Source organism: Pimephales promelas, chromosome 3 (genome assembly GCF_988280905.1).
Source record: "Pimephales promelas chromosome 3, fPimPro1.hap1.1, whole genome shotgun sequence".
In the NCBI taxonomy this organism is placed as follows: domain Eukaryota; kingdom Metazoa; phylum Chordata; class Actinopteri; order Cypriniformes; family Leuciscidae; genus Pimephales; species Pimephales promelas.
The window spans coordinates 35530767-35547279 of record NC_142771.1 but is presented as its reverse complement, the minus strand read 5'-3'; the positions used below and the strand labels follow the sequence as shown (position 1 = coordinate 35547279).

At 40.1% G+C, this 16513-nt stretch overlaps 1 protein-coding gene across 3 annotated transcripts in view; it reads left to right on the top strand.

Annotated features, from left to right (window-relative positions):
• glis2b (GLIS family zinc finger 2b) overlaps positions 1–15072 on the top strand; it is a 54308-nt gene extending 39236 nt beyond the window's left edge. For 2 of the 3 annotated variants that reach the window (XM_039686400.2, XM_089128796.1), the window contains 6 exons: positions 4078–4294; positions 4370–4500; positions 7881–8063; positions 8145–8278; positions 10459–10577; positions 10652–15072. In XM_039686400.2, the coding sequence (XP_039542334.1) occupies positions 4105–4294; positions 4370–4500; positions 7881–8063; positions 8145–8278; positions 10459–10577; positions 10652–11370 (1476 nt within the window). In that variant the 5' untranslated portion in view covers positions 4078–4104 and the 3' untranslated portion in view covers positions 11371–15072. Of the gene's footprint in view, positions 1–1178; positions 1920–4077; positions 4295–4369; positions 4501–7880; positions 8064–8144; positions 8279–10458; positions 10578–10651 lie in introns of those variants that run through there. The other variant, XM_039686403.2, reaches the window with a different exon arrangement.
• The last annotated feature ends 1441 nt before the right edge of the window (positions 15073–16513 follow it).

The window sequence follows — 16513 nt, the reverse complement described above, 5'->3', positions numbered from 1 at the left end:
TTAAGTAAATAAATATCACAGTATTATAACTGAAAGTATGAAGGATAAATATTCCTTTTGAGACCTGATAGATTACAAATAAAAATAAAGATTATAAATAGCACGGTTGTTAATTTATTTTTATTTGATTAAAAATAACTTTGAGCATCAGATGATTAAAAAACACACACATAGAAGTATATAAATAGGCAGAAACGAGCATACACAATTAAATATTGAATGATATATATTCAATTACTCTGTTTTTCTGAATTAACGAGTTAATTATCTCAGAATTACGAGATCATTTTTCGTGGAAAAAAAGTTTTTGCTCTGTTTTTCTGAATTATTGAGTTAATTATCTCAGAATTACGGGATAATCTTTCATGGAAAAAAGTTTTTTCTCTGTTTTTCTGAATTAACAAGTTAATTATCTCTGAATTACGAGATAATCTTGCATGGAAAAAAAGTTTTTGCTCTGTTTTTCTGAATTAACTAGTTACTTATCTCAGAATTACGAGATAATCTTTCATGGAAAAAAGTTTTTTCTCTGTTTTTCTGAATTATTGAGTTAATTATCTCAGAATTACGAGATCATTTTTCATGGAAAAAAGTTTTTGCTCTGTTTTTCTGAATTATTGAGTTAATTATCTCTGAATTACGAGATAATCTTGCATGGAAAAAAGTTTTTGCTCTGTTTTTCTGAATTAAAAAGTTAATTATCTCAGAATTATGAGATAATCTTTCATGGAAAAAATTTTTTTCTCTGTTTTTCTGAATTAACAAGTTAATTATCTCAGAATTGCGAGATAATTTTTCATGGAAAAAGTTTTTGCTCTGTTTTTCTGAATTAACTAGTTACTTATCTCAGAATTACGAGATAATCTTTCATGGAAAAAAGTTTTCTGATTTAATGACTTGATTAACTCAAAAACTCATTAATTCATAAAAATAGAGTGAAAAAAATGCTTTTCAAGAAAAATTTATCTCATAACTCTGAGATAATTAACTCATTAATTCATAAAAACAGAGTGAATTAAAATATATATATATATATATTAATTCTGAGATAATTAACTCTTTAATTCAGAAAAACTGAGCAAAAACTTTTTTCCATGAAAAATTTTCTCATAATTATGAGATAATTAACTCGTTAATTAAAAAAAAACAGTAGATTTTGTTTCCTCAAGTGAATTCAATACGCTTCGGTACTGCTCCTTAGTCAAACTACAAAAAAATAAAATGACAAGCAATTTAGGATGTACCCTTAAAATTATTTACATTTGTATAACATTCCTGGTTCTATTGTTCACAATTCATCAGTGCATGTTATTTAGTAATAAATCACTAAATCCCTAACCTTAAATGTCCACAATGCCCTTTTCAGGAATTTCAGGCATCCACCTGAAAAACAGCAACACTTCAAACCCTACCGGATTAAATCAAGCCCTTCCCAACCCGTTTCTCTTGTTAAATGTTCTGATTCATTCAGAAGTGTGTGTTATCGTGGGGCTGTGAATGCTGTTTTTAGATTCTGACTGGAAACTCAGAGTACATAATAGTGTCGAGGCACACAAGAGTGAGTTTTCATCCGCTGGATTGAGACACAATTATGTGAAAATCATTAACTAAACCCTTAACATGCCACACATATCACATCTCTAACCGCACCCCCGTCTGAGATAGCGCCGCGCGGGTAACCTCTCCGCTTCAGGACGCTTGCAAAAAAAACACCAGACGGCTGGCGATACTACAGATTGCACATTAACTCCTAACGCAGTGACGCAACCTGTTTATTCCTGTGACCAATCAGCGCTTTCTTTTTTTTATACAAGCAAGTCGTTGCCTGTCTGTTTCTTTGGCATGCCATCAAAGACCAAAAAAATGGAGCATTTGAGAACATTTCCGAGGACACAGATCATTTCAGGACGCAGTTCTGGGTCAGAAGAAGTTTTGCGAGTGTGTGTGGGGCGGAAGACACAGATCTGGTTGATAACGCTGCTGTGTGTGTGCAGTTTATCTGCTGATTATTGGTCCGAGTTGTTGAACTCGGTCACCCGCTGCCTTGACTTTGCTGACCTTTCTCATGTTGGCACAAGCTAAACCCTCTCAAAGAGCCATTCAGCATGACTGGACGCATGTTATATCGGTCAGACAAAAAGAGATGTGAAACTGTGGTTAAAGGTGGAGCTTTGTGAATGTCGTATTTCACATGGAGTCGGGAGGAATGTGGAAGCAGTAATGGGTGTAATTGCCAGTGTGCTTTGTGAAGACAGTTTGAGGTGGGGGGAACGAGGGGAAGAAATTGTGTGAGGAGGTCGGGATGGTTTTTTAGAGGGGCTGAATGCGTGTTTGTGGTGTTTAGAGAGACATTAAGCAAGAGGGACAAAACTTCCTTGCTGAGTATGAAGGTCTCTGGTGAAACTTGTGTGTGTGTGTTTATACGCAGCTGTATATTATCATACTACTTACACTATTTCTGCACTACGGAGTATGCAATTTGCTTCTAAGCAAGAGAGTACACTAGAGTTGTTTCTTATATCCACCGAGGCTGTATTTATTTAATCAAAAGTACAGTAAAATTATTAAATATTATTACAATTTAAACCTCTCTTCGCATGTCAGTCAAAAATATTAGGTATTTTTTGTATATATGTGAAATATTTGGGATTTTTAGGGGATTTTATGGTACTAAACGCTGTATTTATAATCCATTTATTCACTTTTTGAGCATGGACCTGAAAACTAAAACCGTCGTAATTTTTGAATGGTTTAGACTAGAGCACAGACTTAAGTTTGATCTCTTTTCAAAGATGACACATGGCAGTTTATTGATGATTAAGTGAAAAAAAGTTTAAAAAAGTGAACTTAAAAAAAAGTTACAGAATTTTACATTTATTGTTTATTTTTTATATTTATATAAAATATATATTATCAAAAAACATTTTTCACTTTAAAACGGCAAGAAAATCGAAACCATAAATCTATACAAGTTGTTTTCCAAATTTGAGCTTGATATCTTCAAAAAAAATTTGTTTGGCCGCAGTACCAAAAGTTTCCACTAGACAAAATTAGTCTCCCGTTCGTTTCCAATCCGGTCATTTTTGACAGCGAGGAGCAAAGGTGTGACTTTTTTTTCAGGACCATTTAGGCTACGTCCACATTATTCCGGATAGATTTGAAAACGGGGTTTTCGTTTAAAAACGCTCTCCGTCTTTTCAGGCGTTTTCCGACGTTTCAGTGTGGATGAGAAACTTCTAAATTCACTTTACTGCGCATGCGTGAAACTTCACAAAAGCTCACTGAGATGATACAGATGGGAAAATAAATAATAATGTTATCGCACAATAACAGGATAATTTTATTTGGCAAAATATCTCACCATCACTGATCGCATTCAGTCACCATATGTTTGGTCTAAAACGCAACTGCTCTCCTGTTTTGCCGCAGGACAGCAAATGTGAGTAAGCTACATTATCTGTCATCTTTGCAGTACTGAGCTATGAAGAATAGCACATATTAAGTAACATAGAAAGTAACATATTTTAGCAATAGTGTAAAAATGAATAATAGGCACAATACCGATAAACATTAATATATTTGGGACTACATGGATCACATGACTAAACTTACGTCATCATTTTGAAATACCTCCGGTTTCACTGTCCACACTACAACGCGAAAACGGCGTTTTCAAATTTATTCACTTTGGAGAGCGTTTTCCAAACGATACGTTTTTGTTGACTTAAAACGGCGTCTCAGTGTGGACGGAAGGCCAAGACGGAGAGAAAAATATACGTTTTCAAACGAAAACGTATTAGTGTGGACATGGCCTTAACCTTTTTGAATCACGATTTAAAAAAAAAACATTGCAACGCCCAGTGCTCTAATATAAATTGTATTAAATGTGGCACTGACTGTGGTTTGGGGCACCAGGAGGGCCGATCATATTCCATATTCCTTCTAAAAACGCCCCTGATTACACCTAGACTTGAAAATCATGATGGTATTATGAATGCAACAACTGTCCTACTATTACAGGATCCGTGTGTATGTTTCAATTCTCACCTACATTGCTCTCTGTGTCGGTCTGTAAAGGTTTCAGGCTCCGGTCCGCATGCTGTCATGCTGTCCTTAGATGAGCCACTGGACCTGAAGGTGCCCAGGGGGCGTGTCGGTGGGCGGGACAGAGGCACCATGTCTCCGCCCACTCTCACTCCCTCTCCCACACACGCCAGGGGGGCCGGGCAGCTGCGGATGGCAGACGATGGTACCGCAGTCATCATTCCAGCGTCTCCTGCCTCCCCACACACAGGTAAACACAGAGAGATTCTGTATAATATAGCATAAACATAAGTGCAGGGAGTTTAACTGAGATGTGTGTTTGCAGGTGTCCTGCAGGACAAGTCCGAGACCCCCACACCGCCCGCCGTGGACCTCAGCATGTCCCCGTCTGCCCGCAACACCGCCTGCTCTCCGGATCTTTCCAATGGGAACGGCTCAGCTCACATTTTCCACGGGGTAAGTCGACAACACTAGGGAAGAGCACAACATGGCTACTTGAGTCTAAATATACTAATTAATGCAAGCCAAAACTTAGCTTCAGTTTTCAGATCCGTTAAAGTGACATTTTGGGTTGTACGCTGCAGACCATTTGCAAATAGGACTTCATACTGTAGGTTTTTAACAATGCTTTTTGAATTCTTGTCCCGTTAAAATAAAATTCAAGAATAAGACGCCACACTGCTTCACACTTTTTACAGAATGTATCTAAGTTAAAAGTGACAGCAAAGACATTTATACCATTACAAAATACTTTTTATCAAAGAATACTGAAATCACGGTTTCCACAGAAATATTAAGCAGCAGCAGTTTTAACACTGATATTAATGAGAAATGTTTATTGAGCAGAAAATCATCATATTAGAATGATTTCTGAAGGATCACAGGAATAAATCACATTTTAAAAAAGATCCAAATAAAAAATAGCTATTTTAAATTGTAATAATATCTTACAATATTACTATTTTAATGTATTTTCATGTCAAAAATACATGTTATAAAAAGTTCTCTTCATATGCAATCTTACATGTGTCTTGTTTTAAGGATTTGTAGACTTAAATACAAGATGATTTTTTTTTCTTTTTTTTGCTGTGTCCCTTTAAGTGTACTATAATTAGCTTTAGACTAGGTTTACTACTTCTTAAATGAGATATGTTGCTCATTAAGGCTTAAGCAAATCAGCGGAGGTGAGGAGCAGCATTAGAGACGAAGAAGCAGCCAAAGAATCAGTTCTGATGGTGTCTCCGTTTAGGGTATTAGCATTAAAGCGCATTGCATGCACCGGCCCGTCCTCCGCCTCCCCTCAACATGAGACATTCAGATCTGTTACCCTCGCTGACCCAGATATGGTGTTGTTTCTTATCAAATGCCCCCTGTGTCCCTTCACAAAGGTGTCTCTCTTTCTCTATCCGTGGGGCTGATGGCTGGGGCGCGAGGTTAAATCAGATTTACAGCGAGGTACAGCCACACAGAGCTCTTTCTGCTTAATTCAATTCGCTCAAAATTGAATTGGGAACGGGATGCATGGCTTTTTGTGCCTATGTGTGTCTCCGATGCCTGCAACCCCTCCTTCAGGCCAATGGATGAACAGTGGCCAGGTCTTAGATGATCGCACCACCGAAGAGCAGAGCAATCAGCCTCATTTTACACAATTCTCTCTACATTTCTCACATAGCCGAAACCTTCCCAGACAGCAACGACACTGTTGTGCAGTCAAAGTCCTCATTGTTTCTCCGCTAATTAACCCTTCCTAAGCATCACTATTACTATTACACACATGTAGGGTGAGAAATATGAACACATCCCTAACACTAAGCATTCATATAGCACATTTGTGTCATAAGCTTCCATCCAAAGTTGCAAACTTAACTTGTGCGCAAAATTGGAATATCCCATTAAACATTTGCAAATAAAGCTGAAGAAAACAAAATAATCACGACTCGAAGGCGACACTTCCCTGGTCTCAAGAGGGGCAATAGCGACAGACGCTAGAGACGGCGGTCTTTAGCGTCCTTGTTAACACGCCCGCCTCCCATGTCAGAGATGACGTTTCGAATCCCACTCAGAGCGGGTCAAGTCGAAGCACCACAACTGGTGCCGTGACCTAAATGGGAGTGAGGTTTAGAGGGAGCTGTTGGAGTAAACCTCACTCCCCTGATCTGATCGACAAACGTTAGAGACTGCGGTATTTAATGTCCTTGTTAGCGTGCCTAACTCCCATGTCAGAGACGCCAGGTTCGAATCCCACTCAGAGCGGGTCGAGTTTAGGTTTAGGAGGTTTAGTGGGGGGTAAGAGCTGTTTGGGTAAACCTCACTCCCCTGGTCTCAAGAGGGGCAATAGCTAGAGACAGCGGTCTTTAGCATCCTTGTTAACACGCCCGCCTCCCATGTCAGAGATACCGGTTCGAATCCCACTCAGAGCGGGTCGAGTCGAAGCAACACAACTGGTGCCATGACCTAAATGGGAGTGAGGTTTAGAGGGAGGTGTTGGGGTAAACCTCACTCCCCTGATCTGATCGACAAACGCTAGAGACTGTGGTATGTAATGTCCTTGTTAGCATGCCAAACTCCCATGTTAGAGACGCCAGGTTCGAATCCCACTCAGAGCGGGTCGAGTTTAGGTTTAGGAGGTTTAGTGGGGGTAAGAGCTGTTTGGGTAAACCTCACTCCCCTGGTCTCAAGAGGGGCAATAGCGACAGATGCTAGAGACAGCGGTTTTTAGCATCCTTGTTAGCGCGCCCGCCTCCCATGTCAGAGATACCGGTTCGAATCCCACTCAGAGCGGGTCGAGTCGAAGCACCACAACTGGTGCCGTGACCTAAATGGGAGTGAGGTTTAGAGGGAGCTGTTGGGGTAACCCTCACTCCCCTGATCTGATCGACAATCGTTAGAGACTGCGGTATTTAATGTCCTTGTTAGCATGCCAAACTCCCATGTCAGAGACGCCAGGTTCGAATCCCACTCAGAGCGGGTCGAGTTTTGGTTTAGGAGGTTTAGTGGGGGGTAAGAGCTGTTTGGGTAAACCTCACTCCCCTGGTCTCAAGAGGGGCAATAATGACAGACGCTAGATACGCCGGTCTTTAGCGTCCTTGTTAGCATGCCTGCCTCCCATGCCGGAGACGTCAGGTTCGAATCCCACAGTTTTAGTGGGTTGAGTAGGACTGGCTATATATGCATAATTACACTGCAGACTCACTCTCACTTGTATCCTAGGTAAATCATAACCACTGTATCTCGTACGTGTGTTTTGTTGCACTAAGGATGTCGGCTAATATCATCGGCTAAAACACATGCACAGGTTACTTTACTTCCACCCAAGTCCGAGTTGCTTTCACATTCACACGATCGAGCCACAGTTAATGTGCAATCCATCTCAGACCACCTCCTACAGGTAAGTCTTGGGTTCGGTACCCCAGGCCCCCACATGACAGCTTTCACATTACTAGTTTTTAATACAAAACTAAACGTTTAATGCGTTTCAAACTAAACTGCCAGTGTAAAAGCACCCTAAGGAAGCAATTGTGCAAAATAAAGCTCTATGTATTTTTCTGTAGTATTGGTGGCTTGCCATCTCGCTTCTCTCAATAAAGTCTAAAATTTGTGGTTGAGCATAGTGTTCAGATCAGCACAGCTGGGGGCAGAAACACAAAGACAACGCGCTGCCACATCCAGCCAAAACGCTCATAAGAATCTCCTGCTGTGAGGACAATTGGAGAACATGGACCTCCTGTAGCTCCTGTTATTGTCAGTTTAACAACTATTACTGGATTCACTGTCCTGCTGTAAAAACGATAAAGAGGCTTGAATTATGTTTGCCTTTTCTCGTTTGGTTCCCGCAGGACTCGGCTCATATCCGTTACGTGGAGGGAGGAGCCACATCTCAAGCGTTCCAGTTCTTTGTGCCCATTGGAGGAGGAGGAGGGCTTCACCTGCCTTCCTCCATGTTCATTCGGCAGCCCAGGGACACAAGAGCTTCTCCAGACCTTTCCGCAGATGAACAGCTGGCCTGTCGCTGGAGGAAGGTGAAAAATTGAAGCAGTTTAATGCAGATGCTAAAGTGTATTTTTTACCTGAGCTCATTGTGCATATTTTTCATGTCATAGTGCCACTTACTTTTTGACTCCTTGCAAGACCTGGTGGATCATGTCAACGACTTCCATGTGAAGCCTGAGAAGGATTCTGGGTACTGTTGCCACTGGGAGGGGTGTGCACGCAAAGGACGGGGATTCAACGCCAGGTGTGTAGCTTTACTCTAAATACAATAGTAATCCAATTTTCATTCCTTGATCATTGGTATTTAGCATGGTATACAGTATTAATGCAGTAGAAATATAACAACTTTAAATGAAACAACATTAAACAAACTCTTTATATTATAAAACATGCTGAAAATAAACTGTTGTTGTTTCTAATGACAATTTACATTTTAAAAACCAAATTTGCCTTTAAATTATAAGATAACTAAGTAACCATTCATTTTAATATTGTTTAATCTTTAGGGGGGGGGGGGGGGTGTCTTACATGCTGTTTGATGCCCCCTTTGGTAGTTGGTGTCTATGCAGGCAGAAAACTCTTGATATAGGGACTCACCAACAGGCATCACACATGCATCATTTACAACACTGCAAAAAAGTCCTATTCTTAAAGGGTAACTAAACCCCTGGTCAGGGCCTGACTCCACCCACTGGCAATGTTTTAAAAATGCTGAAAAAGTGGGCTGACCCCAGCGGAGACAGAGGGGACGAAAAATAGATGCTAAAACACTATCCTGATCATTTTCAATACTCGCAATTCCAACTCCTGGGTGTAGCTCATACCAAGAGCGTGGTGAGATGAAACCTGTGTACGTCACGAAGTGCGGAACGTCCAATAGGAAAATTCAACTGCAGTAGCCACTGTTCAACCTGAAGAGGGCAGCACTAAGACGTTTTTACACCATACTGTATATTGTAGAAATATATGGTGTTTCTACTAGTGTTGTCAAAAAACTCGGTACTTCGGTACCAAGTCGGTACTAAAAAAAAAAAAAATGTTACGGTACCAGCTTTTCTAGGTACCGAGTACCAGGTTAATCCAGTTCTAGACGCGTGCACAGTCGCGTCCTCTTCATAACGCTGATATGGCTCTCGCTCTCTCTCTGAATCCACTTGTTGACACGAAAGGAGGAAAGAGCCACATATGGAAATATTTTGGATTAGGCTAATGTCACGTTGCCATAAGAGGCCGATTACATGCAAATTCGCAATTTCAAATATAGGCGCGAGGCAAGCGCGCTCATAATAAAAACTCGTTGCATAGCAACGACAGACGCCGCGTGAGAGCAAGCGCTTTGGAGAGAATAAGCACGCGCAAAAATATAATAATAAAAAACACGCGCGATATGTGAACGGCCTCTAAAGTGCTTTCGGGGTAGTTTTACGAGTACATGAGCACAGTAGTATCCACCCGACACCAGAGTACTGGTATTAGTATCGACGCATCCCTATTTATGTCATTTAATGTCAGTGCCGTATTCTTGCCTTTATAACTCGGCAGGTTTAAAAAGCCTTTTTAAAATTAAATATGAATGCAGTTTTAGATTAAGTAAAAGTACAGTCAAGTCAAATAAAACATGTTTTATCTCCTGTATAGTTTGGTAACGCTACAATAGGATACCAATCATCAACATTACTTAGTTCATATCAACACATTGAGTGAACAATATATTTTTACAACATATATATGTTTGCAAATGTTATTTAATACAAACACTTGGTTGTTCATGTTTGTTCACTTTATTCATTGTGCATTAAATAAATGTTAATGGATTAGAACTTTACAAACAACTTTAAAAATGTGTTATACTATTGTTTATTTTAGGTCATTTTATCTAATCTTTTTCTAAAGTGTTTATAATGCAAATGTACAGTTTCCATACTTGTAACCGTGATAAACACTTAAATATATGTAAATTTAAACTAAGCTTTGGTACCGAAATTGGTACCGAGAACCGTGAATTTTTACTGGTATTGGTACCGAATACTGAAATTTTGGTACCGTGACAACACTAGTTTCTACAATACTTTATAAACAAACGTCAAAAAAGTTACTCGAATCAATGACTGGTATTAATAAAGATCAATTCTTACAGATCATTAACTAAAAAAAGTTGGTTTAGGGTTTAGTTATTCTTTAATGAATGTTGAATATCTTCAAAATCTTATTTTAGGGATTTAAACATTTTTTTTTACAGAACAACAGGTCAAAGATCAAGTCGAACATATTTTTTTTTGTGGTCTAATACAAGAATTTTTTAGTTTACTAACCATATAAGATTTTTTTTAAGGTTAATTTTCTCGTAGAGGAAAATGTTGCAACTGCAGCCAATTTTAAGTTTCACATAACACGTACCCTAAAGTCTTATGTCTGCCTCATTAGGTACAAGATGCTGATCCACATCCGCACTCACACCAATGAAAAACCTCACCGTTGTCCAACGTGCAACAAGAGCTTCTCCCGACTGGAAAACCTCAAGATTCACAACCGCTCACACACAGGTCAGTGCCTGGATAAATGTATAGATAGTACATAAAAATTGCAAGACCTGGCTAACTTGGTGCTTGCATTTCAGGAGAGAAGCCGTACATCTGTCCTTACGAGGGCTGCAACAAGCGCTACTCCAATTCCAGTGACCGGTTCAAACACACACGCACACACTATGTGGACAAGCCCTACTACTGCAAGATGGTGGGCTGCTTGAAACGCTACACGGACCCCAGCTCCTTGAGGAAGCATATCAAGGCTCATGGGCACTTTGTAGCCCAGGATCAGGGAGGTCCGGGTGGGGTGGGCTCCTTGATGAAGCCAGGGCCGATCGCTGGGGTGGGGAAAGAATCTGAGCTGACTTACATCAGCGGGGCCCACATCATCATTCCTGGTGCTGCCGCTGCTCTTTTGGGTGGTCACGGGCTGCAGGGTCTTGGAGGCTCCCTCCCCTTGTCTCCCCTCAGTCCCCGCCCCTTGGACTTGAGCACGCTGGGCTGCCCGAGCTCCCCTTCAGCTGGGCTTGGAGGGACGCCCATTCTGTCCTTCAGCGGTTCCCCACTTGGCCTAGCCAAGTCACCATTGCTGTCTCATACCTTCTCATCTTCCACACTGGGGTTGCCCATGGTTCCCATTTTGGGCTCGGAGCGCAGGGACCATGCCAAGGGTAAAACCAGGGGCGAGGAAGGCGAGGACGAGATCCATGGTGGCGTGCTCAACCTGTCTACGGGAGTGTCCCACGACCCCCTGTCTTGGGTTGTCATCCCCTCTGGCCAGGTGGTGCTGAAGCCAGCTGTGGTCAACTGAGCATGACATTCCAGAAGAACGGCAGGGGAAGGGTGGGGGTGGAACAGGGGTCAGAGGTCAGAGCCAAGCCTGAGGGGGGTTTTCACAAAGCAAATTCAGTTCTGCATGGACACCCTCTTCTTCAACTTTTAGTACTATTTCGGTTCTAATTTCTACCTTTATACAGACACGGCTACATGTTTCTTGTGGTAATAACCAGGAAACTAAATCAGCATAACAGTTCGGAAAGAGCCCAAACATTCACCTCCATTTCATTCTCAATCTGGTTTATCTTATTGCCGGGGGTTAGGGGTATCAAATCCTCCTACGGGAGGGCCACCTTACTGGAGATTTTAGCTCCAACCTGTTTCAACACACCTGATTGGAAGTTTCAAGTAATCCTGATGACCTAGATTAATTGGTCAGTTAATTCAGGTGTGTTTGACTATGGTTGGGGTTAAACCAGTGGTGGGCAATTATGGCCCTCATGGTCCACTGTCCTGCAGATTTAGTTCCATCCCTAACCAAACACACCTCAACAACCTACACAAAAATTACAGGGTTGGAGCTAATCTCTGCAGGACAGTGGAACTCAAGGGCCAAAGTTGCCCACCCTTGGTCCAAACTCTGCAGGAAGATGGCCCTCCAGAAGCAGGATTGGACACCCCAAGTCTTCTACACTTTTTCTTTTTTATGAGAGCACTGATCTAAACAGCAGACTTGAGAATCTGTGCCCTTGCTTCAAGAGACAATTTTTGTGTATTTATGTGTAAGAGTAACTTTTGGACGACAGTGTACGAAAACACACTAAAGACACAAATGTATGCTATGTTTTTTCAAGCCATTCCGTGCATTACAAGAAGACCTCTAAGCTTAGCAAGCTAGAGATCTTTGAGGCTAACTCGTATGGTTTTGCAAAGAGGTGCTGAGGTCGTAGGTCAAACGAGCAGCTCATTCAATTGCCAACAATCAGCATCTGTTGTACCTTTCAGACCAATCCTTTTCCTGGAATGTCACTTTCCTGCAGAACTGATCTCCAACACACCTGACTGGAAGTTCTAGTTTATCCTAGAGACACTGGCTAGCTGGTTAAGGTGTGTTTAATTAGGGCTAGAGCTAAATTGTCCTGTAAGGTGGCCCTCCAGGAGCAGGATTGTACACTTGGTACCTTCCTGCTTCGGACTATACCAAGTCCCACCTCAGTCAGCAGGCACTATCTGCATCCCTTGCAAGTGAACTTCCTTAGCTCAATGCTATTGCAAGCTATATGACGAACCTTGCATTTGCTGCTAGCTGTGTCACTGCATTGTAGGCATACATAATTGAATAAAAATAGACAAGTATGTACGACAATCTGTCCTCTGAGGAGGAGGAAATAGAAAACTTTGACTAGCTCTATTTTGTTGAATAAGAGATCTACAGACACAAGGCTCAGACTGACTGAGTTTTAAGTCATACAAGGGCACAAACTCACCCAGCAGTTATGCTAACGCCCCATAGGACATGGCATTGTTGTAAATAGTGCCATCTTCTGGTCATCAAATGTACTGCACACTACTAGCTGAACAAAGGGCTAGATTTAACAGTATTATCCTGCTTTGCAGTATGCTAGTTTGGCAGGGTAAAACGAAGAACCTTTGGCTGATGCAGTATAGTGGAATGTTTAAAATAACAGCTATCCACAACCCAATGAACACATTGACACTTGTAATACACCAGTTTGGGTGTACCGCAACAGTTAAGGGCCTAGTTTGTTTAACAGAACTTTGCTTTCATGGTTTGTCCAATTTTAAATCACTGTGCTAAAAATCTAAACGTATACCCCGAGATTGAAGTAGGGACTTAATAATAAAGTGCAGAAAACACTATTCAGGTGTCCAAAAGATAGCATTTTGATTTAAGACCCTTTCACATGACCCACATCAACTTTCTCCAATGGATCGAACTCTGTTGTGCAAAGCGTCAAGTTTCAGGGTAACTTCTGACGTCACATTGCACACATGTTCTAAGGCAACGCTCCAAGAACTACATTTTCACATTTGACCCCATTTGCTTCAGATTTTCCCCAGTTGCATGATGTTATTTTGTGCTGAAAATGAAAACTCAAAACTGATTCGGTGCAAATCTAGAAACATCAAGTTATACAACACAACCTTTAAGGCAAAATCACCCATTTGTGATGCTATCTGCAATGCCCCGATGCTTGTGTTGAGAGGTGCACTGAATTCCTGAAGTGGGTCAAGTGAGAGAGACTTAATGCAGTCATTGTCATCCTCACTAATGATCAGCCTGTCGCCATTAAGACCTCATTCAGATTAAAATAACACTCTTGATCAAGTCTTCTCTCCTGAACTCAGGCACATAACAGTCTCTGTCCTCTCTGTAACAGAGATGACAGTTAAAACATCCTTCAATAACAGCCATTATCTCCCCTATAGATTGCCAAGAAAAAAATAATAATAAAAACTGTTCTGACTGAAATAATCACACTTCCTTAAAGCATGAACGCCACCCTCCTCTCCCAACCAATTTGTACACTCAAGAGTCTTATTCCATAATTATTTTGTTTTATTGTTTGTGGAAAATATACAATTAATGCTGTTTTGTTTTACTTTTTTTTTTTGGACGTGACATTTCCTGATGTTGAAGTTGCTTTATGTCTTCGTTTCTGCTATCGCTACTCTATGTTCATCTTTCTCCAGCTGATGAATTGAGAGGAAAGGGAGAAATGAAAGGAGGGGGTGACAGATTAGATTGCAGGAAGGGTTTGAGTCAAAAACCGTCACATTTAAACCATGCGCAGTAATCGAATACAATCCTCTCAGGTTTGCAGAGCTTTGACATCAGTGTGCACAACGGAAATGACATGTTTATAAACCCTTGCATCTTTTCAACAAGCTGGAAATCTCTTTGTCCACCTTATCCTACTCCCTCTCCCCTCATGTTTTTGTCTGGAGAAAGCTGATACTGACACAGACCTGTTAAGGTCTACATCAATGTTCAATATCAGATACGCTGTTTGAACCTTTAACCCTTTGAGCACTCTGAAGACGGAAGCACTGTTTCTCACAGGAGACTCCAAAAAAGGCCTTGATAAATATTGTATGTGAGAGACTTAAGCAATACATTCAATGGCAGGGATGACGCCATAGCTAGATATTCAGATTTAAATATTAAATGCAGTAAAACACAAATGATGTACAAAAAATTTAAATAAACACGGTACATAAATTAAGCACCATGTTAGAACAAGTAAAAATAAAAAATCAGCTCACAAGAGGTAAAGAAGTTTGTCTGTTCCTAAAGTAAACTAATAATAGTTTCACAATTCTTGACGCAGAGATGCACAAAGGGTTAACAAAAAGACTATGGCCGTGAAAGGCCAGTATCCATTTGTATTTTATTTTTCCTTCTTTGCACATTTTTGTATATCAGTATTTTAATTTTTTTTCAAGTGCCTTTTATTATAGTTGAAATGTAGATGTAATACACTATATGAAAATAAATATATATATATAAATAAATAAATATATATTTTTCCCAGCATCATGTTCTGAAGCCGAACATGCAGAATTTTAGAGCTGTAAAAGTCTCCAGTTGGTACAACATAGGTGTGTGTGCTCCTGTTTTAGAGGAATTTTATTACGATATTGATAAGGATGTCAATGAAAATAAAAGAAACAAATGTTTAATAAATTTGCATTTGATATATACATACACACATATTGTGTTTTGCTGAGTCTTTTTTGTTTAGGACATCCGTGTACAGGAAGCTGAAATGTTTACGACCTCAGAGACGTTGAGTATATAACTTGAGTATATAACACAGCTGATGTCTGTGAGCAAGATGGTAACGTTACATGGAGATAAAATAAGTACATCCACGACACGTGTTAGCATGATAGGTATAATAAAATCACTTACTAACCTTGTCTGGCCAATCTTTAATAGCTGGAAACAGATGGACATTTTACTGAAGAAAAATCCACTCAGTAATGTCTGCCACACACAGTGAGTTCATTCACCCACAACAGCTTTTAAAATTCAAAATGTTTTGACCTGTAGACTTCAAGTGTTGAATTACAGTGAAAATTACTTGTTTTACACAGTTTTAAATTACCTTTTGTGGTAATCTACATCAAGCCAGAAATGTCGTTGAAACAGCTCACCTTGCATTGAATCCAGACCATTCCCTTAAACATGAACACATCAGTTTATTCAGCAAGGATGCATTAAAGGATTAGTTCACTTTAAAAAATAAAATAAATAAAAAACCTTTGCTGATAATTTACTCACCCGATGTCATTCAAGATGTTCATGTCTTTCTTTCTTTAACGTTAGTTGAAAACAATGGGCTCTATGCACGGCGGTATTTCCGGTGAAGGATTAAGGATGCTCAATAACTTCCGCCGATCGTAGAGTCCAATGTAATACCGAGAATTTATATTGAATTTTATACTCCATGGTTATAATAAAGAAACGTTAGTCACAAAAACAGATAAAACAGACACCCCTCGTTGTGTTTATGCTTCTTTTTAAAATTATATTAAATAAACATAACTATATAAAAAAATTACATCTAAACGTATGTACGTTTCGTTTCAAAGACTGGAGGACAGTAAATTTTGAAGACTCTGCCATAATCCCATTTTCCTCGGTTCTCCTCCGCTTTAATCTCCACAACCGGAAATGGACGAGCATCCTTGCGTCAAATGCGGAACTTATGCGTGCATAATAGCCCATTATAAGGTTGTTGATGAAAACATTACAGGATGGACAACAGTTTCAAGGTCCAAATGACCGTTTCAGTGCAGCTTCAAAGGGCTTCAAACGACACCAGACGATGAATAAGGGTCTTATCAAGCGAAACGATCGAAAATAATTTAAAAAGTTTAATAAGTTCAAATGCTCGCCTTTGTTCTGTGATGCGCGTTCGTGACTCTCCTGTTGGAACTCGCTCATCAAAATGAATGAATCTTTTTCGAGTCATTTCGTTCGTTGAATGAACCAAATGACTCGAAAAAAAGATTCGTTCCTTTTGATGAACGAGTTCGAACAGGAGAGTCACAAACCTGCATCACAGAACAGAGCAAGGTGAGCATGTGCTTATAAAACATATTTTTGAAATGACCGTTTCGATAGATAAGACCCTTATTCATCGTCT